The sequence below is a fragment of the Columba livia genome, chromosome 7 (genome assembly GCF_036013475.1).
Source record: "Columba livia isolate bColLiv1 breed racing homer chromosome 7, bColLiv1.pat.W.v2, whole genome shotgun sequence".
Taxonomy (NCBI): Eukaryota; Metazoa; Chordata; class Aves; order Columbiformes; family Columbidae; genus Columba; species Columba livia.
This window is the reverse complement of record NC_088608.1, coordinates 17,087,173-17,106,288: the sequence shown is the minus strand read 5'-3', so window position 1 is coordinate 17,106,288 and position 19,116 is coordinate 17,087,173. Positions and strand designations below refer to the sequence as shown.

Here is a 19,116-nt window from a genome sequence, read left to right as displayed (position 1 = left end):
ATGGTGCTGGGTGCCTGGTCCCAGCTAGGTCCTGTCTTGACGGGGCACTGGCCCTGTGTTTTGCTGTGGTGGCTGTGGTTGACATGGAGACTCTTCAGCTGTCTGCTCACAGGGTGCCAGGAGGTGGGGGTGCTCATTCCCTTTGCGGGGAGGGGGAGGCAGGTGCTGGTGTCTGGGAGCATAAATCCAGGGCTGTCACGAGCTCACAGCATGGCAGGTCCCAGGGTCAGGGGCAGCAGGACCACTAGTTTCCAGTCCCCAAGACATGGACAAGGTCCCTGACTAACAGGGTGCTCATGCTGGTGACTCAAGAGCTGGAAATCCAGCTGGCACTAAGCACCTAGGCCCCAAGCACTGCTCACAGGCTACCATGTCACTCCTAAGGCCACACACTCATCACCGGGAAGACACGAGATCATGCTGGGAAATGATGCATGGGCACTCATGGAAACCTACAATCTCACTGCCACACCCAGCCCATGCAGGGGACCCAGCCAAGGGCAGAAGCCACTTCGATCTGTGCTAGGTCCTGGGGTCTCATCCCCCATGTATTTCAAGGCCATGGCCCTGCAGGGGCTGGCAGGCAGCTGGGGTGCTGCCCTACCACCGTGCCAGCTCCCAGAACCCCTGTCACTCAGGCACATCGATCTCCATCATGGTACCAAGGGCTTGTCCCTTGTTTTCTGTGGGGTCCAAGCACTGCCAAGGCAGGAAAGTAGCAATGGTGGGGGTCCTGCAACCTGGCTTACACTGGTGACTCATGCCAAAGGCACCCAGCCTTTGAGAAGTGTGCGTGTTCCCCTGTGCACTTGTACTCCTGGGCAGTACAGGGACAGCTGCAGGCAGTTCAAGCCCTGTTTCGGGTTGGCCTCTACTCACTCGATGCCCAGAGTTGGGGCGATCATCCTTGGGAAGCCTGTTCCACCCCAGATGCTCCTGGCTGTGCCCAGCTTTCACCCACGCAGTCCCCAGCTCTGCCCTGGCTTGGGCAGTCGCCGGGTTTGCTTGGCCCCGGAGCAGGATGCGGGGTGCAGGGTACGAGGTGCAGGGTGCGGGGTGCAGGGTGCGGGGTGCAGGGTGCAGGGTGCAGGGTGCGGGGTGCAGGGTGCGGGGTGCGGGGTGCAGGGTGCGGGGTGCAGGGTGCGGGGTGCAGGGTACACGGAGCAGGGTGCGGATGGCGGGGTGCGGCGGAGCGCGCACTGCCGGGCCGCCTGGGCGCATTCCTCCGCGCCAGCAGGGGGCGCGCGGGGCGCGGCGGCGGGGCGGGGCATGGCGGCCATGCAGGTACCGGGCGGGCGCGGGGTGCGGGTCGGGCCATGCCCGGGGTGGTCCCCGGGGTTCCTGGCCCGGGTGGGGTGGTGCCGGCGCTGTCCAGTGACGGCGGTGCCCGCAGGCGGCGGCGCAGGGCTCGAAGCAGGCTGCGCAGGCGGCGGCGCAGGAGCTGGTGAAGTTCGTGAACCGGAGCCCCTCGCCCTACCACGGTGAGACGCTGCCGGGCCTGCCCGCCCCCCCTGCCCCTTCCCCGCTCGGCGCGGCCCCTTTGACGGCTCTTCCCCCGCGCAGTGGTGGCCGAGTGCCGCAGCCGGCTGCTGCAGGCCGGGTTCCAGGAGCTGAAGGAAACGGAGCACTGGGAGGTGCGGCCCGCGCAGAAGGTGGGTCCGGCCGGGGCAGGGCGGCGGGGGCGGCAGGGTGAACGGCCCTCACCACCCGCGCCTGCCCCCAGTACTTCGTCACCAGGAACTACTCCACCCTCATCGCCTTCGCCGTCGGCGGCCAGTTCCAGCCCGGGAATGGGTTCAGCCTGCTGGGGGCCCACACCGACAGCCCCTGCCTCAGGGTAAGGCTGGGCAGGCCGGGTGCCTTCCCCGGCCCCGGGGCCATCTCTGGAGCCTTCCAGTTTCACTCCCCAAGCAAAAGACACCCCCACTTCCCCTGTGCCCCACAGCGCCATTGCTGGGTCCTTACACCTCCTGCTTCTGCTACCCAGAGCAGCCCATGCTGGCCCCCTGAATGGCTCCACCTGCTGTTACAGCCTCTGTGTCCCCTGTCCCACCAAGCACCTCACAGCACCCTGCGCTGACAGGGTTAGCCGTGAGACTCCGGGTGTGTTCTGCCCAGTTTCCACCAATTACCCAGTCCCTGGGGCTTTGTGGTGCCGGCAGTGATGCCTCTGCTCTCGCCCAGGTGAAGCGACGCTCTAAGCGGGGGCAGGTGGGCATGGTGCAGGTTGGTGTCGAGACCTATGGAGGGGGCATCTGGAACACCTGGTTCGACCGTGACCTCACTGTGGCCGGGAGGGTGATCATAAAGGTGAGCCTGATTTGGGGCAGACATGGTGAGCTAGCTGTGTGCCCCCCAGCTCTGGGTCTATGTCTTCCACCCAGAGTGGGACCTGCTGCAACCTCAGCCCTATGGGCCTGGCCACAGCAGTTCTTCCTTGTGTTTCAGGACCCGGCCACAGGGCGCCTGGAGCAGCGGCTGATACATGTGGAACGGCCTGTCCTCCGCATTCCCCACCTGGCCATCCATCTGCAGCGCAGCATCAATGAGAACTTCGGGCCAAACACCGAGCACCACCTGTAAGGCCTGGCTTGTCCTTGACCCCTAGCCAGCCCTTCTGAGGGCTGGGACCCAGCTGGAGCAGTACCCAGCTTCAGCTCTCTCCCTCTGGCAGTCACTTATCACTGTGGGGAGGTCTGCAGTGGCTTTTCTTAGCCCCGTAGTGTCCCCCTAGGAGATGCTTCCAAGCCTGGGACTTGGGAAGGGACACTGGGGTGTCCTGAGGTGGCACAATAGATCTGTGCTTGAAATGTGTGTCCTTTTTGTGTTCGGCATGGCAATTGCTCCCTGGAGGAGCAAGGCAAGCACTCCAAGGGCTGGTTATGTATGCCCCAAGCAGGAGTGGTGAGCAAAGCCCTTGAAGCTAATGGCACCATCTCCCCACAGGGTTCCCATTCTGGCCACTGCTGTGCAGGAGGAGCTGGAAAAGGAGGTGGTCATGGAGGCCACACCTTGTGATGCTGCAGCCCAGGTGAGCCAGGTGCCAAGGACTAGCAGGGGTGCTGGAACCTCACATTTGTCACCTTTGATTTCCAGTCTTCAGGGACCTGCCAGCACTTCCCCTTCTCCCCAGGGACTGTTGGTAGCCTTCAGATCTGCTGCAGAGCTGTGTACGTGACAGATCTGCTTGGCCATCTCTCTGTTGCCACTCTGATCTGCAGCCACCATAGGCAAGGGAGTGCAGCCTCCATAAAGCTCTCACCGTCTCCCTACGGAGGCAGGAAAGGGAGGGGCGATTGCAGAGGGGGTAGAGAGCCCCTTGCTGTGCCCTGCGAATGGCCCTGCTGTCCTGTGTTAGGAGGGGACTTGAACATGGGATGTGTTAGTAGGAGGGAGAACGTGCCAACGTGAGTGGGGTGTGGGACGGCTCTGCTGGGGGGAACAGAGTTTCCCCTGCCATCCACTACCTACCCTGCCTGCAGCTCTGCTTTCTTCCCAGGCAGAGAGGCACAGTCCTGTCCTGCTTTCCCTGCTCTGCCCCCAGCTGGGGGTGAAACCGGAGCAGATTGTGGAGCTGGAACTGTGCCTGGCAGATACACAGCCAGCGGTGAGTAAGGGCAGGAGCCTCCCACTGCCCACACACAGCCTGTGGGCTGGCTCTGCACAGGTTTGACCTGGCATGCTTCCTCTGCCTGGAGCATGCCAGGGCTGGGAGCCAAGTGGAGTGAGAGGAGGCAGCTCCTGAGGGGCAGAGACTAGGGGACTGGGATGGACCCAGTGAAAGGTACTTTTTGGTGACCTGGAGCCTGTGCCCTGCTCCTCCTGTCTCTCTGCCTGCAGACGCTGGGTGGTGCCTTCAATGAGTTTATCTTCTCCCCACGCCTGGACAACCTGCACAGCTGCTACTGCGCGCTACAGGTGAGCAGGAGGGGGAGAGAAGCCTGGAGGCCACAGCATGGCTCCCGTGCACCCCAACTCAGCGTGGCCATGGGCTGGCCTGAAGCTCTGAAGGGAGGCCTGTTCCTATGGGGTGGATCTGGCTTGGAGGATCTGGGGTTGGGTCGGCGCTACCCGTTTTACTGTGTGTGTGGAGGTCCCAGCAGCTCCCAGGGGTAACTCCTGCTCTTGCTGGGCAATGTGTGTGCCTGCAACTCCCTTCCTTGGTGCTTTGGGCTCCTGGGGAAGTTCCTGCTGGCTCAGTGCTGAGCTTTCCAGAGTGGGGTGGCCCTCAAACTGCTGTCCCTTCTGCTCTAACCCTGCAGGCCTTGATTGACTCGTGCGCGGCGACCTCCTCCCTCTCCCAGGAGCCCAACGTGCGTCTCATCGCACTCTATGACAACGAGGAGGTGAGTGAGGGGCACAGCCCTGGAGTGGCTGGCACAGGCAGGGGCTCCATGCTCTTCACTGTCCCCAGCCATGCCTAGCAGAAGGAGAGATCCGAGGCCCCACCAGGGCAAGAAGGGGTTTGCTTATACCCCCCATGAAGTATGGCCAAAGCGGAGAGTGGGAAGCACTGATGTGGTTTGAAGCTGCTCTACTGTCTTTGGGGAGTTCCCTGTCATTCAGCTGGCTCCTGGAGTGCTGGGGGGTTGCACCACGTGGGTTGTGCTGATGGTGGTCCCTGGCAGGTGGGGTCAGAGAGTGCGCAGGGCGCGGAGTCCTTGCTGACAGAGCTGGTGCTGCGCCGGATCTCGGCTTCGCCGCAAAACCTCACAGCCTTCGAGGAGGCCGTGGCCAAGTCCTACATGATCAGTGCTGATATGGCCCATGCTGTGCACCCAAACTACGTGTGAGTAGCCTAAGCAGTGCCTCAGGCCAGGGCAGCCTGTACTGCCGGGACGTATCCCCATCCTTCCTCAGGGAGCACAGACAGTCCTTGTGGCAGGGAGGGAGGGCTGTAGCATGGAAACCCTGCTTCCCTTTTGCAGGGATAAGCATGAGGAGAATCATCGTCCAGCCTTCCACAAGGTGAGGGTAGCCTTCTGCTTTGGGCTGCGATGGGTGCTGTCCATCTGTCCTGCAGCGCTGTGAAATGCCCAACCACTCCCTGGAACACAGTCCTGGGGTGCAGCTCAACAACACTCAATTGGGAGACGTTTGTCCCACAGCATGATTTGGCTGTGCCACACATCTTGTTTTAATCACTTGGGGCCACAGCCTTAGCCCTGGAGCCCTTCCCTGCTCTGAGCTGGGGATTTCACCATCCCTGCGGATTGCCCAGGGAGGGGAGGGTGGACTGGTGGTTGGGTGCAGGATGGCACTGCCTGGGCATGGATGTTTCCAGAGCAACTGACTGTCCCCAGTGCCAGTCGTGGGCCTGTGGTACCTTCCATTGTGCAGGGCCCTGTCATCAAAGTGAACAGCAACCAGCGCTACGCCTCCACGGCTGTCACTGAAGCTGTCATCCGGGACATCGCTGCTCGTGTGGGTGTCCCTCTGCAGGTGAGCGGGGCTGGGTGAGCCTTCTGTGAACGTTACCAGCTTGGGCTGCAGCCCTGCCCCTGGGTTCAGGAGAGGGGGCCTGTGCCAGACCCCCCACACCTAAGTCACCATGTCTGTCTCTGCTGGGGTCTGTGCTGTTCTGGGGCTCCCGCTGCGGGGCTGCCTCGGGAAGCAGGCTCAGGAACAAGAGGGAAGGGCCTAGCCTGAGCATGTAGTATCTTGGAGGGGATTATGCACCCTGGCTTGGAGACGGTGCTGCTTTCCTGTGCCATGTTGCCTCCCTTCAGGCCTGGGAGCCCATGTGAGAGGCTGTGGGGCAGCGTGGGGAGCTGCTGACCCCATGTCCCCATGCAGGAGTTCATGGTGCGCAATGACACACCCTGCGGCACCACCATCGGCCCCATTCTGGCCTCCCGACTTGGGCTGCGTGTGCTGGACATCGGCTGCCCGCAGCTGGCTATGCATTCCATCCGGGAGATGTGCTGCACCTCAGGGGTTCTCCAGAGCATCACCCTCTTCAAGGTGAGCCCTGTGTCCCCCATCCTGCATCAAAAAAAACCCTCCCTGCTGCACCACATCTCCCTCATCCCTGTGTCCCCATCCAGCCCCTGCCTTGGGGCTGAGCACAGCCATCCTGCCAGGCTCCCCACCCCTGTGGAGCATCGCAGGTACCAGCTGAATCTGGAGGTGTCCCCCTCGCATCACAGCCTTCCCTGGTGACTGCGATCCCCCAATGGTTCCTATGGCAACCAGTGTTAGCCTTGAGTCAGTGATGGGTTACTATAGCAACACGGTCCTGCTCTCTGAGCGTAGCTGCTTGCTGTGATGCTGCCTGTGTAACCCAAGAGGCAGCCGCTGCCTGCCCCCGCAGACTGCCCCCCACCCCACCCTTCCCAGCCCACCTTGAGGGCTTCTCTCCTTCCAGGGCTTCTTCGAGCTCCTGCCAGCAGTCAGCAGCAGCCTGGTGGTCGACTGAGCACAGCAGGAGGGAGCGGCAGTGGGTTCAGCGCTGGGGCCATTAAAGCATCTCTCTCTCACAGCGAGTGGTCCATGAGTGTGGCTGGGGACAGGAGTGGCAGACCTGGGACCCCTTGGGGACTCCCATGGCTCCTGCCTGGGGCCAAGAGCAGCCGTGTTGGGTGCGGGGTGCCAGGGCTCCCAGCTAACAGGCAGCATGTGCCTCTGCCCCTGCCAGGGAGAGCCAGGGGAGGATGTCCCCTGCCTCCTGCAGCGCTTGCACTGCCTGTCTGTGCGGGCACTGGGCGGGCTGAGCCTGCCCTGGGCAGGGCATGCTGTCAGGTCCTGCCTCGTGCCTGAAGCTGCTGCTGGGGCCCAGCCTGGGCTGGGGGGTCCCTGCCCGAAGGGGCTCGGGGGTCAGGTCAGGGTCTCCCTGCTCCCCTCCTGCCCTTTCCGGGGCGATGCTGCCGGGCGGGGGTGTGAGGGTGTGGGCCGGTGCTCGCTGCTCATTGGGCTCAGGGGTGTGGCCCATGTGGGAGCCAGCGGGGCTGGGAGGGGCGGGCAGTGATCGGGTCACGCCCCTGGCGCTGTGGCACTCCCCTTGGGGGCGGGGCTCACCTCCAGAGGGGCTGTGATTGGCGTGGTGCTCGGCCCTCTCCCCCGGGGTGCGACGTAATTGGCCTAGCTCCATAACGGCGGGGCGTGAGCCCGATGTTGGGGGGAAAGAAGTCCGGATCTTTGATTGGCTGTAGGGCAGGGGGCGTGGCGCGGCGGCAGCGAACCCTGCGCCATTGGCGGGGAGGTGGCGATGGGCGGGGCGCGCGGCGCGGCGGGGCGCGGGTTGGCGGCGGTGGCGGGGGCGCGGCCGGCGGGTGCGCCATGGTGCGGCCGTGAGCGGAGCATGGGGCGGCGGCTGCTCCGGGCGCTCCTCTGCCTCCTACTCCTGGCCTGCCGCGGGCTGCTGCGGGATGGCAGCGCCTCCGCTACCGCCACCGCCGCGCACGGTGAGACCAGGGTATCGGGTAGGGCGGTGCCCCGGGCTGCGCGGTGGAGCGGTTCTCGGGAAGCGGCAGGACAGGGACTCCGCGGCCGGTGCTGTTACTGCAGCCGCGAATGCTGTCAAGGCGCGCAGCGGCAGGCCTAGTCCCCGGTGGAGAGCGGGAGAGGGCAGCCTAGTACCGGCACCGCGGGTGCGTCACGGGCACCGGGGGGCGCCTCTCTCCTGGGGTTGCCAGAGTGGTGGTGGGACTGGCCCCGGGGCACCCTCCAGCTGGAGAGTTGCGGCAGCCCCGGCCCCGGTTGGACAGGACGGGAATAGGGCGGCGTTCACTCAGAGACTCTGCCCAGGGTAGAGCCGGTGCCCGGGATTGCCGCAGGGATGGGAGGCCGGGGTAACGACTCTGAGTGGCGGCTCCCTCCGGGACCCCGGTGCACTTTAGCTGCCTACCGCCGGTAAGCGCGGCCCGGCACGGAATGCGAGGGCAGGCCGGTCGGTGCACCTGCTCTCCACCAGCTCGGCCCGTACGGCCCCTGCCTGGGGCTCTCAGGGCCCCGGTTCCGCTGCCAGTAGCAGAGCTGCAGCCCCCCCGCACGGCACGGCCCCGGTGGCCGCTGACTCACTACGGGGCGCCCGGGGCTGTTGCGTTCTTCGGCCTCCGGCGGTCCCGGGAGCACCGGGACGGGCCCGGCCGCACCAAGGATGCCCCGCCGCCTCCGGGAGCAGACGGAGATGGTGCCAGAACGGCTGCGGCCGAGCTCCGTCCTGCCCTGAGGAGCCTCCCGGGCCCGGCGCCACCGCCCCTCCCGGCGGCACGGGGCGTCCCGGCGGGAGGCGGCTGCGGCCGGTTCAGCACCGCGGACAGCGCCCGCCCGGTCCCGCCGCTCCGGCCCGGCCTCCCCCGGGAGTCACCGCTCGACAGCGGGTACTGTGCCCCGCACCTGCCCTGGCCCCTGCCCGGGAGGAGCGGGCCCCTGCGTGCCCGGGTTTCGAGGACCCTCATCCCCACTCGCCCCCTTCCCCCCCGGCGGGCTCGGCGGGCCCCTCCCTCCCCTCCCCCCGGTTGTTTTCTCGTTCCTTCCTCGCCATCCGGGGCTGAGTCATCGCCTGCTGCCGTCTTGCTGCTGACGGTCTTGGACCGAGACGAGGGGCGGAGAGGAAAGGGGAAGCCGCCCCCTGCCCAAGTGCTGCCCCCTGAAGGGGGTGGTGAGACACCCCCCCTGCTGCACGTGTGCTTTTGGGGACCCCCTCACAGGGAGAGTGGGTCCCTCATGTCACTGGGTGTAGGGCTGTGTCCCTGCCTCATAGTGTCACATGTGGGAGGGCAACAGACATGTTCTTGCACATCTCTGCCCCCTCAGCCTTCCCTTCCTAACTGCTGGCACCTCAAAAAACTCCAGGCCTTCCTCCACTCCCCAGCACCTATCTTGGCTTTGAGGGGGGGAGAAGGCTGGCACCGAGGCCCTGCCCTGAGCTACTAGGCTGTGCCCCCCACCATTGTCACCACACTGCACACCCGTGGCACTTTCCTGAAGAGTCGAGGTCCCAAAGCAGCTGGTCATGAACAAAAACAGTTGGAGTTCCCCTTGGCTACTGTGCTGACTGGCTGGCCTGTCTGTCTGTCTGTCTGTCCCAGGCTGCCTGTTTGACCGGAGACTGTGCTCCCCCCAGGAGGTGTGTGTGCAGGGTAAGTGAGTACTGGGGGTGTAGGGATCCCTTCTTTGTTCCCAGGAGGGTGTGGAGGGTGCAGAGCTGCCCTGCAGGGGAACTTTGGCTGCAATGTGTTGGGGGGCATGGCAGGCGAAAGGTGAGACTGTGCCTGGAGACCCTCACGCCGGGTTGTTCATCCCTCTGGCCCTGCCGCCTCCCCTCTCTTGCAGATGGACTGTTTGGGCAGTGCCAGGTGGGCTCCATGCAGGACAGACCCTACTTCCAGGTCACCTCTCCCGTGCTCCAGCGCCTGCAGGATGTCTTGCGGCATCTCATGGCACAAGGTGAATGGGGGAGCATGGGGAGAGTGACTGTGGCCTGACGGAGAGGGGGTGTCAGGCAACATTACCTAGTGGCACTAGGACTACCTGTAGTTCTGCTGGCCCAGAGGCCAGGGTGGGCTCTGGATGGGTCCAGCTGATTCCAGCCAAACCCAGGCCATGGGACACAGGGTCAGGACACCACCGTGGTCTCCATGTGCTTGCTCCGTGGTCCCCAGGCCTCCTCCATGTCTCACAGCCCCCTCCTGTGGCAGGGCTCTCGTGGCAGGACAGCATCACCCAGTATGTGATCTCGCAGGAGATGGAGCGCATCCCCCGCCTCCACCAACCCCCCACGCTGGAGCTGGCAGCCAGGGACAGGTAGGGCAGCGCCAGCCACCAGCTTGTGAGTAGAGCCTGGCAGGGCAGCAAGGGCCTGGCACCCCAAATGGGGTCTAGGGCAGGGACCTTCGCCTTACCCAGGTGAATCACTGCAGCACTGTTTGCTTCCAAGGTTCCTGCCCCTACGCAACTCCCCCCGACAAGCCCCACTCCCCGTGGACCCCGGCCTGCCAGCAGCTCAGCATCTGGGGCAGCCACCACCACTGCTGCCCTCCCCTCTGGTGCAGCGGTACCTGGAGCACCTCCTGCTGCCCCCCACATCCCAGCTGGGTTACGAGGAGGCTCTGCTTAACCCCTACTCCTACCACAAGGTAAGCCATGGGGGCGAGCCCCCTTCTCCTGGGCAGAAAGGTAGAAATGGGCAGGGTCCTGCTGCACTCCCCACACCCTCCTTCTACCGGTGCTGGGGTGCCCCCTCAGCTCTGGGGTGCCCTGCCATGGGGTGGTGGCAGGGGCCCTGTGGCATTCAATCTTTTGACCATGGTGGCTCTGTGTTTCGGTTGTAGTTCGGCTACCAGGACGGCACTCACCAGCTCCCCAGCAGTTCAGCCAGACAGAGCCCTGAGACCTCCTCGCTGCTGGGCCGGGTCCCTGCCCAGACCCTTTTTGGGGCCAGTCCTGTGCCCTCCTATGGTGGGCAGCCAGGAACAGATGGGGGGCATCTCTTCCAGGACTTGGGCATACTTTCCCTGCCCAGAGAGAAAGCCAGCCGCCCAGATCCTGCCAGCACCAGGCTCCAGCACAGCTTGCAGCTCCCCGGTGACTACAGAAACATGGAGGAGAGGGAGCAGCCAGCACCCCTGCCTGCCCAGTCACCCTCTGCACATACGGGTACCCTATCCTCCAGCCAGGCACCAGCTGTCATCCCTATCCTGTCTGACAGCCACTGTTCCTTGTGGCTCAGACTCTCCTCCCTCCTTTCCTCCCTCCCCTTTTGCTTCGGACCCATGGGCAGTGTATCCCCCCAACCCCACCTGCCTGGGCAACTGCCTCCCTGGCCCGTGATCCCCAGGCAGATGCAGAGCATCCAGTCTGATGCTGCATCTTCTTGCAGATGCTGCCCTGAAGAGACTAGCCTCCCTCCTAGCCAGCTATGGCCTGGGGCTGCCGGAGCTGAGCCCCCAGCAGCTGAGCAGCCTCTCCACCCTCCTCCAGCTGCTCCAGAGCTCTGGTGAGCAGGGTGCAGGGACTGGCAGCAGTGGGTGCCAGCATGCCCTGTTTCAGGGCAGGGGGTGTTTCCTCTTGGGACAGGTGCTGCAGGAACTCTTGTCCCTCTCCATCCCAGGTGTTGCTGGCCCTGAAGTGCCCACAATGAAACGGGTGGGTCTGCAGCAGGGTGGTGCTGGAGGAGGTGCCGTGCCACAGGTGGGATGTTGGGGAAGGGGAAGACAGTCCCCCAGGACTCTCCTCAAAGGTCCCAGCTCCTCCCTTCCCCTCTCTGCAGGTGACGGAGGGGGATATGCTGCACGGAGAGAAGCCAGTGCTCCCTTCCTCCACAGTGCCACCCCCCAGAATCCCAGCCAGCAGCTCCCCAGGGGATGGGCTGAGGGGCAGGGCAGTGTCCTCACCAGGCCCCCGAGTGGAGGCACAGAGAGGACACAGTGGGGATGTGCTCAGCCCTGGGAAGCCAATTGTGGTGCAGAAGAAGAGCTACACGGATGCAAAGGATGGTGGGGCGCAGCATGGCACACAGCCACCAGACGAGTATGGCTACATCATCACAGACCAGAAGTGAGAACTGGGGATCGGATGGGGGGGATGTGGAGGGTCTGTGTCTCTCCTTCACAAGCTGTCATGGCTCCATATGCTCGGGTGAACCTGTTTAGGTCTCTGTTAGGGTCGGGTCTCTGGTGGGGTCAGCTCCCCATCCTCTCTCCATCCACAGCCCTTGTCCCACCCCAAAGCCTTCTTCTCTCAGCCCACACCAAGGCCAGAGCTCGTTGCCACAGGATGGGAGGCTGGGACAGGCTCAACCAAGTGTGTGTGCACAACTGCCTCTATGCATGCTCGTGTGCAAGGGGCAGGGGGGTCAGATCACCCCCATCACTACACATCTGCATGTTCTTAGCTCCTGCCCACCCTGACACTGCTCCAAGCCAGCACAGCTCTTGCTGCACATGTGGGACTCCCTGAGCCTGCCTGTCCCCCTCTCCAGCTGCAGGGAGTGTGGGCTCTCCCATCATCCCTGCCACCCACTCCTCACCCTGCCGCTGTCCCCACAGGCCCCTGGGGCTGGCTGCTGGCGTGCGGCTGCTGGAGCTCCTTGCCAAGCACCTCCACCTCTCCACAGCCACCTTCATCAACATCAGGTGAGGGCAGGGAACTGTGGGATGCTGCTGTCACAGCCCTGGCTGTGCACAGCCACCCTGGGGTGGGAACCAGGAGGAGCTGGTCTGTGGTGGGGATGGGGAGGGGGTCTGTACTTCCTGGTCTCACACTGCGTACCCCCCTCCCCGGCAGTGTCGTGGGCTCCGCGCTCACTTTCCGCATCCGGCAGAACCCCCAGAACCTCTCGCTGGTGGACGTGGCCAACCAGGCTGGTGAGTTGGCCAGGGGTCCTCCTGGTCGTGCTCCTCTCTTCCTTGCCCAGTTGCGGGATGCCCCTTGCCAGGGACTGGGAAGAGGGGACTCCCACCATGCATCCCAGTGCCCTTGGCTTCACTGGGGAGCCGGTGTGGGGTGGGCAGCTGTCAGGAGTACCCTTGTCTCTGTCTCTGGAGGGGTCTCTTGGATGGAGGGGACACACACCCCTGACCATCTCTCTTCCATCCACAGAGCACGTCAAGGCAGAGCTGGAGGCAGAGCTGGGCCTGAAGATCATGCAGACAGGAGTGGGAGAGGTAGGAGTGAGCATGCCCGTCCCTTGGGGCTGGGGCAGCCAGGCACAAGGTGGAAGGGGTGCTGCCACCAGGAATGAGCCAGGAATTGTGCTGTACCTCAGTCTTGGGGCATGGGGGTCTTCATGAATGAGTGTCCCCATGGGGCTGTGGGGCAGCTGTGAAGCAGAGGGCTCTGGACAGCAATCGGGCTGGTGCGTTGGAGACAAACTGGGATTATCTGGAATGGACCGGAGCAGGGCCATCCCAGTGACCCCCTTCCACCCAGCAGCATCACGCTGGCCAGCCACCTGCACCACCAGGGCACTCAGCTCCTTCCAAAACAAAAGGTCTGCAGGATTTGAAGGCAGTCTGGGAGGGTGTCCTGGAGGCTTTTCCCTGCTCCATCCAAGACCAGGGGGCTGCAGGCTGCACCCATCAGGGTTCATCCTCACATTCGCCTCCTTCCAGCCTGTGCACCCCATCTTAGCTGTGGTCTGGGCACGCCAGTGCTGGGCTGTGCACAGAGCACCCCAGAGACCGCAGCTAGGCAGGCAAAATGCCATTGTGCCCTCAGAGAATGGCAAAGCAGCTGAAGGCAGGGATGGAGCAGGAGCCATCTGCTTCGAGAGGGGACCCCCCTCCCGTGCTCCTCTGGGGACCATCAGGAACAGTCCCCTGGCTGGAGATAGGGGGCCAATCCCAGCTCTCATGTTTGCAGCCTGGGGAAGTGGTGCAGAACATCCCTGGCGCTGGGTCTCTATTTCCCACCCTCCTGTCTGTGGCTGTAGCTGTGGGCAGGGAGGAAGGAAGGGGGGACCTTGGGGGAGGAGAAGACCACAGAGAAGGGGTGGCCTGGCCACTGAGGCAACCTGTCTTCGTCAGCAACATGTGGAGTGTTGCTATGGCGATGCCTTTTGATGTGGCAGGAGATGAGAGAGATGGCAGAGATGACAGAGCTGGAGCTCAGAGGAGGCTGAGGCAGCTTTGTGAGCCCTCTTCTACATGGACCTCCCCAGTCCAGACCAGCTTGTGCATTTCATCCATTCCTCCCACCCAGGTTCTCAAGTTGGTGGGACTAGTGCAAGATTTAGGGGAGGAGGGATGTAGAGAGGCAAGGAGACAGCAGAGCTCAAGTAAGCCTTGTGAGGGAGGTCCCATCTGTCCCCCCCAAGCTCTGCTGGCACCTCCAGACCTTCTAACACCTCCAGGTCTGCAGGCTGGCTGCAGGGCCCCCCAGTCGGGCAGCAGCCACGGGCCCCAGCCATTGGGGCTGGCGAGACTGGGGGGGCAGGTGGCAGTGGGGATTCCTGGGGCAGGGGCATCCCCAGGCGATGATGATGATGATGATGATGATGATGTAAGTGATAACACAGTGTTTACTTGGTAACCTCATCAGGCTCCTAGCCAATGGGAGGCCACAGCAGTGAGGTAATGCTGGGCTCTATCACCTCATTGGGCACAGGGTATTTGGTGGTGGTGGTGCCCCAGCATCCCTGTGCCGCCCTAGGACCTGGCTGGGGGCGAAGGCAACATCCTGATCACCAGCTGCTCGGGGGGGGCTCAGCCTTAACGGGGGGTCTCAGCCTGCAAGGCCTCAGCACCTTCCTGTCCCAGTATGGGACTAGCATGGATTTGGCTGGCCTGCCCAGCTGCGTGGAAGGAGCCCTGGAGGCACTGCTTGCAAGGTGGCAGGGGCTGCTCTGTGGCCCAGCTGTGGACAGTGACGGGGAGGACCTGTCTCACAGCTAGCGCAGCCGGGATGGGACCAGCCCTCTGGCAGTACTGGCACATCCCCCTGTGTCCTGCCATGGAACAGCGGCCACAACGGAGAGCCAAGCCCTGTTTGAGGAGGTCTCCTGGGAGCAAGGATTGCTGCCCTGGCCCCAGTCCTACAGTGGCCAGTCCTTTGCCATTTACTCCATGGGCTGAATCCAGCTCTCACTGACCTCCAGCTAGGCAGGAGCTCATTGAACCCAAGCTCCACAGGGCTACTGCCCACCTTGGAGTGGGGCAGCCTGGGCTGCGGCTGTCCTGGGGAGCAGCCCTGGGTGCAGGGGAGCAGGAGGTTGCTGCTGCCTGGGCTTGGCCAGGCTCTGTCCCCTCCTGCACCCTCAGGGACACCAATGTGAGCAACACCCCATGTGACATGCAGGTGGGTGTACCGAGCCTTACCCCAGTAACACCAGCTCTGCCCCAGCCAAGGCTGCTGGGAGAATCAGTGCATTACAGATGCCCTTGCTCTGGTTTAGCCCCAAAATGTGGTGCAGAATGGGTTCTTTACACACCCAGCCCCATGCAGATTCCCCCTGCTAACCCTTGCTTTGCTCTGCCCCCAGCGAAATGAGGCTGCTGCCTACTCACGCCCATCCCACTTCAGGGACGGCTTCCACTCAGTGCTGCTGACCTTTATTGCACTGGCCTGTGTGGCGGGCATCGCCATTGCAGCCGCTGCAGCCTTCTGCCTCAGACGCCATGCCAAGCAGCGCGAGAAGGAGCGCCTGGCTGCCCTGGGGCCCGAGGGTGCTGCTGACACCACCTTTGAGTACCAGGTAGGACCCCACGGTATGTGGGACGCTGCAGGATGTGCTGCTGCTGCATAGGGGTGCACAGGACTGCCCCCAGCAGTGCTGCAGGGGAGGGACAGGGCTCTTGCTGGGGTCCCCCAGGAGCTGTGCCGCCAGCACATGGCTGCCAAGTCACTCTTCGGCCGTGCTGAGGCACCGGTAGCGCCGGCGGAGACCTCGCGGGTCAGCAGTGTCTCGTCCCAGTTCAGCGATGCCCCACAGCCCAGCCCCAGCTCCCACAGCAGCACACCCTCCTGGTGTGAGGAGCCCGTCCAGTCCAACATGGACATCTCCACCGGACACATGATCCTGGTGAGGTGCCCTGGTGAGATGAGCCCCCCTCCCCAAGCCCCTGTGTGTTCCCCCAGCTGCCAGGCTGACCCACCCCCCTTCTGCCCCAGGCCTACATGGAGGACCATCTCCGCAACCGGGACCGGCTGGCCAAGGAGTGGCAGGCTCTCTGCGCCTACCAGGCTGAGCCCAGCATCTGCTCCATTGCCCAGAGCGAAGCCAACCTGAAGAAGAACCGCAACCCTGACTACGTGCCCTGTGAGCATCCCAGCTGCCCTGCCCTGGGGACCAGTTCCCAGGACTGTGGCAGGCAGGTGGGAGGGACACAGGAATGCTTGTGGCCAAGGTACTAATTTGTCCCCATCTCCCCTGGGTACTTACCACCTCCCCTGGCCTTTGTTTCCCCAGATGACCATGTGCGGATCAAGCTGAAGGCTGAGAGCAACCCATCCCGCAGTGACTTCATCAACGCCAGCCCGATCGTGAGTGATCTCCAGGGGCTTCTGCCCTGCCACCCCGCTCCAGGATGTGCTCAGCCCAGGCGAGGCTCCTGCTTTGGAATGTAGCAGGACCAAGCTCACATCCCTGTGTGCTACAGATGTGAGCAATGGGCTCGCCCCATTGCTCAATGTGGCTAAAATCTATTTCCCTCCTGGCTGCAGCACCCAAAGCTCCCTGCCCAGCACTCTTCCCACCCCTGGAGTATCCCCCGCTGTGTCCCTGACCCCTGGCAGGAGAGTGCACAGGCTGACACCCCCTTTCCTCCTCCAGATTGAGCATGACCCACGTATGCCGGCATACATCGCAACACAGGGGCCACTGTCCCACACCATCGCAGACTTCTGGCAGGTGAGTGTCACCTGCCTGTACCAGCCTGTCAGGGTCCCTCTGGGTGCTCCCTGACAGATGGGTCACAGCAGCTCAGCCACCCTCCTGCCTGTGCTGTCACCCAGTGGTGACACCCACCATGCCTTGCCCGCAGATGGTGTGGGAGCATGGCTGCACTGTCATTGTCATGCTGAGCCCGCTGGCTGAGGACAGCGTCAAGCAGTGTGACCGCTACTGGCCAGATGAAGGCTCCTCTCTCTACCACATTTACGAGGCAAGTGTGGCCAGTAGCCTGGGGCAAGGAGCACCCTCCAGCTCCTGTTCCTCCAAGCACAGCCCCCTGCACAGTGCTGATCCTCGCCGGTGTCCTCTGTCGGGCAGGTGAACCTGGTGTCGGAGCACATCTGGTGCGAGGACTTCCTGGTGCGCAGCTTCTACCTGAAGAACGTGCAGTCGCAGGAGACCCGCACCCTGACACAGTTCCACTTCCTCAGCTGGCCAGCCGAGGGCATCCCCACCACCACCCGGCCCCTCCTCGACTTCCGCAGGTGAGTGTCCACCCGGCACCATGCCAGACCCTGGGGAACCAGCAGTGGCCCCAGCCACAGGGGACTGATGAGCAAGGGCATGGGTGCTGGTGTGATGAGTGTCAGGGCTGTGGCATGGACTGCCTGGGGGGCACATGGGGCTGCCGTGCATGGGGATGAGCAGAACCACCAGGGATAAAGCTTGAGGTTACCAGGGCTTCTGGCCTCCATGGGAAGGGTGGGAAGGTGCTCTTCCCAGGAGCTGGGGTGGGGTCTAGCACCACCTGGCACCCATCCCTCAGTTATGGGTACAAGAAGAAACCCACAGAACAAGCCTTGAAGAGCCATGGCCCGTTGCACCCCGTACCCTAGAGCCAGCAGTGGGTCCCCTGCTAGCCCAGGGAGAGGGCTGGGGTTCTGGGACTGTGCCTGGGAGGTTTGCAGGCAGCACCTGCTGGGCTCTTGGGATCCTTGGATGTTGGTGGGCTCCTGCTGGGAGCTGGCTGGTCACTGTCCCCAGACCATGTGGAGCCGGGGACCCTGCTTAGGGCAGCGGGGATGTCCCTGAGCACGTTGTCCTACTTTCCACCCTGCTCATGCTCTTTCTATCTCTCTGTCTGTCTCTGTCTCTCTCTCGCAGCTGCCGGCGTCATTTTTGTGATTTGCAGCTAGTAATCTGGCTCCAGTTGCATAGTCACAAAAGTGATCGTTGGCAGCCGTGCCTGCTGCATGGAGCATGCCGGGAGCCCTGCCGGCGCCTGGCCCGCAGCTTCATGCCCCACTGGACCAGAGCTGCTCCCTCTGGGAGTCCTGCCGCTGCTCCCCTCCCCAAGCTGGGCACCCAAGGAGTCGAGCTTTTCCTAGCCCTGGCCCCTTTTCACCTGTGGCCCCTGTCCCATGCCTGGCACTGCTGGGGAGGCAGGAGCAGCCATGAGGCAGACCCATAGGGCCACATGATGGGGTGCTCGCTGTCTCCCCAGCTCAGTGCAGCGAGGGGCACCCAGAGCAGCCTTGTCCCCAGCATGGCAGGGCACTGACCTGCTCCCTCTTGTCCTTGCAGGAAGGTGAACAAGTGCTACCGGGGTCGCTCCTGCCCTATTATTGTGCACTGCAGGTACTGCTGGGGATGCAGGGGGGGTACAGGCTGGGGGGTACGGGTGGAGTGGTGGCTGCAAGGCTGGGACCTGCGGGCCAGAACCAGCCCCTGGAGATCCTGGTCCAGGCACCTGTGTCTTGCAGTGACGGTGCTGGCAGGACTGGGACGTACATCCTTGTTGATATGGTCCTCAACCGTATGGCCAAAGGTAGGTGTAGGGCAGCACAGCTTGTGCCCTGTCTACAGGGGGGAGGGGGGTGTGCTCAGCCCACAGACACCCTCTTAATGCCTTTTTCCCCCTCTGCTCCAGGGGTGAAGGAGATAGACATAGCTGCTACACTGGAGCACATCCGAGACCAGCGACCCGGCATGGTGCAGACCAAGGTACTCCCCAAACTGAGGATCCTATCCTGCCCTGAGTCCCCACAGCACCCAGGGCTGGGCTGGCGTGGACCCTCATGGCCCCTCCTCTGATCCCCCAGGACCAATTTGAGTTCGCATTGACGGCTGTGGCTGAGGAAGTGAACGCCATCCTGAAGGCACTGCCGCAGTGATGGCAAGGAGCCCTCCCCTCTCGTCTTTCCCCCGTGCCCCCTGGCTTTGCGTGCTCTCTTAGCCCTGCCTGAGGGGCTGTTCTCCCTGTAAAACGCTATCTGTGCTACTGGCTCTGTTCCTGCCCCTGCCTCCCCCCTAAATCCCCCTGCCCCTCTCCCCAGGGACACATGGCTCAGCCCCTCTCTGTGCAAACCATGGAACCCTGTCACACCTGCTGCCACTGCAGAGGGGACTGGGCTCATGGCCCCTATTCAAGAGGGGACCAGGTGTTGCTGCAAGGAGTTGGCTGTAGGCCCCCCCCCCCAGCCACTCTCCTTCACCCCAGCTTTGCAGTCCTGCATCAGCCACCTCCCTCTCTGCACAAGAGGGACAGGAGCAGGCAGGGGTCCCCTACAGAAGGGGGGGGGCACACTGGGTACAGGGGGGCCTGGCCCAGCCCTGGGTCCCCTCCGTGTGCTCCCTGCCTTGTCACTTGAGCAGAAGAGAGATTTCTAGAGAAATATAATTTTGTATCTTGATGTGAATAAAGTTCTCGTGTCGCATTCATGCAGCTGCAGCCAGGCCTGGCCTCTGACTGTGTATGAAGGGGGTGGGGTGCACATCAGGGCCCTGGGGGTGCTGCTGGGAGGCTGGCACAGGGATGGCTCTCCGCATCCCTGCAGCACATC

General features: G+C 63.3%; 2 protein-coding genes across 4 annotated transcripts; both read left to right on the top strand.

The window, feature by feature from the left end:
* Window positions 1-1,216: 1,216 nt before the first annotated feature.
* On the top strand, window positions 1,217-6,481 carry DNPEP (aspartyl aminopeptidase). Its single transcript, XM_065070746.1, has 15 exons — window positions 1,217-1,284; window positions 1,394-1,481; window positions 1,564-1,652; window positions 1,724-1,837; window positions 2,185-2,310; window positions 2,449-2,579; window positions 2,947-3,031; window positions 3,500-3,607; window positions 3,841-3,918; window positions 4,263-4,346; window positions 4,629-4,789; window positions 4,929-4,968; window positions 5,341-5,442; window positions 5,797-5,964; window positions 6,368-6,481. The coding sequence occupies exons 1-15, from the start codon at window positions 1,270-1,272 to the stop codon at window positions 6,416-6,418; spliced, it is 1,440 nt and encodes a 479-aa protein (XP_064926818.1). The 5' UTR covers window positions 1,217-1,269; the 3' UTR covers window positions 6,419-6,481.
* A 719-nt stretch (window positions 6,482-7,200) lies between these two features.
* PTPRN (protein tyrosine phosphatase receptor type N) lies at window positions 7,201-19,004 on the top strand. 3 transcript variants are annotated; one of them, XM_065070741.1, is made up of 23 exons: window positions 7,201-7,403; window positions 9,033-9,083; window positions 9,277-9,390; window positions 9,642-9,747; window positions 9,881-10,079; window positions 10,275-10,599; window positions 10,823-10,939; window positions 11,054-11,133; window positions 11,213-11,499; window positions 11,991-12,077; window positions 12,229-12,308; window positions 12,544-12,608; window positions 14,924-15,136; window positions 15,254-15,463; window positions 15,553-15,700; window positions 15,851-15,924; window positions 16,214-16,291; window positions 16,425-16,544; window positions 16,652-16,818; window positions 17,858-17,911; window positions 18,037-18,101; window positions 18,204-18,277; window positions 18,376-19,004. In XM_065070741.1, exons 1-23 carry the CDS (start codon window positions 7,208-7,210, stop codon window positions 18,445-18,447), a joined length of 2,982 nt encoding a protein of 993 aa, XP_064926813.1. In that variant the 5' UTR covers window positions 7,201-7,207; the 3' UTR covers window positions 18,448-19,004. The 3 variants fall into 3 exon arrangements, with proteins under 3 accessions (XP_064926813.1, XP_064926814.1, XP_064926812.1); XM_065070742.1 differs by having other exon boundaries at window positions 9,606-9,747; window positions 10,440-10,599; XM_065070740.1 differs by having other exon boundaries at window positions 9,606-9,747.
* Window positions 19,005-19,116: the final 112 nt, after the last annotated feature.

What these genes read in the sequence shown, in the direction of transcription:
- PTPRN (XM_065070740.1), top strand. Translation starts at nt 7,208, where the DNA reads ATGGGCGGGGCGCGCGGCGCGGCGGGGCGCGGGTTGGCGGCGGTGGCG. An exon ending in CCAGGAGGTGTGTGTGCAGG is followed by an intron (nt 9,084 to 9,276) that starts GTAAGTGAGTAC and finishes CCTCTCTTGCAG; the next exon opens with ATGGACTGTTTGGGCAGTGC. An exon ending in ACCCCTACTCCTACCACAAG is followed by an intron (nt 10,080 to 10,274) that starts GTAAGCCATGGG and finishes TTTCGGTTGTAG; the next exon opens with TTCGGCTACCAGGACGGCAC.
- DNPEP (XM_065070746.1), top strand. An exon ending in CCGACAGCCCCTGCCTCAGG is followed by an intron (nt 1,838 to 2,184) that starts GTAAGGCTGGGC and finishes GCTCTCGCCCAG; the next exon opens with GTGAAGCGACGCTCTAAGCG. An exon ending in CCAAACACCGAGCACCACCT is followed by an intron (nt 2,580 to 2,946) that starts GTAAGGCCTGGC and finishes ATCTCCCCACAG; the next exon opens with GGTTCCCATTCTGGCCACTG.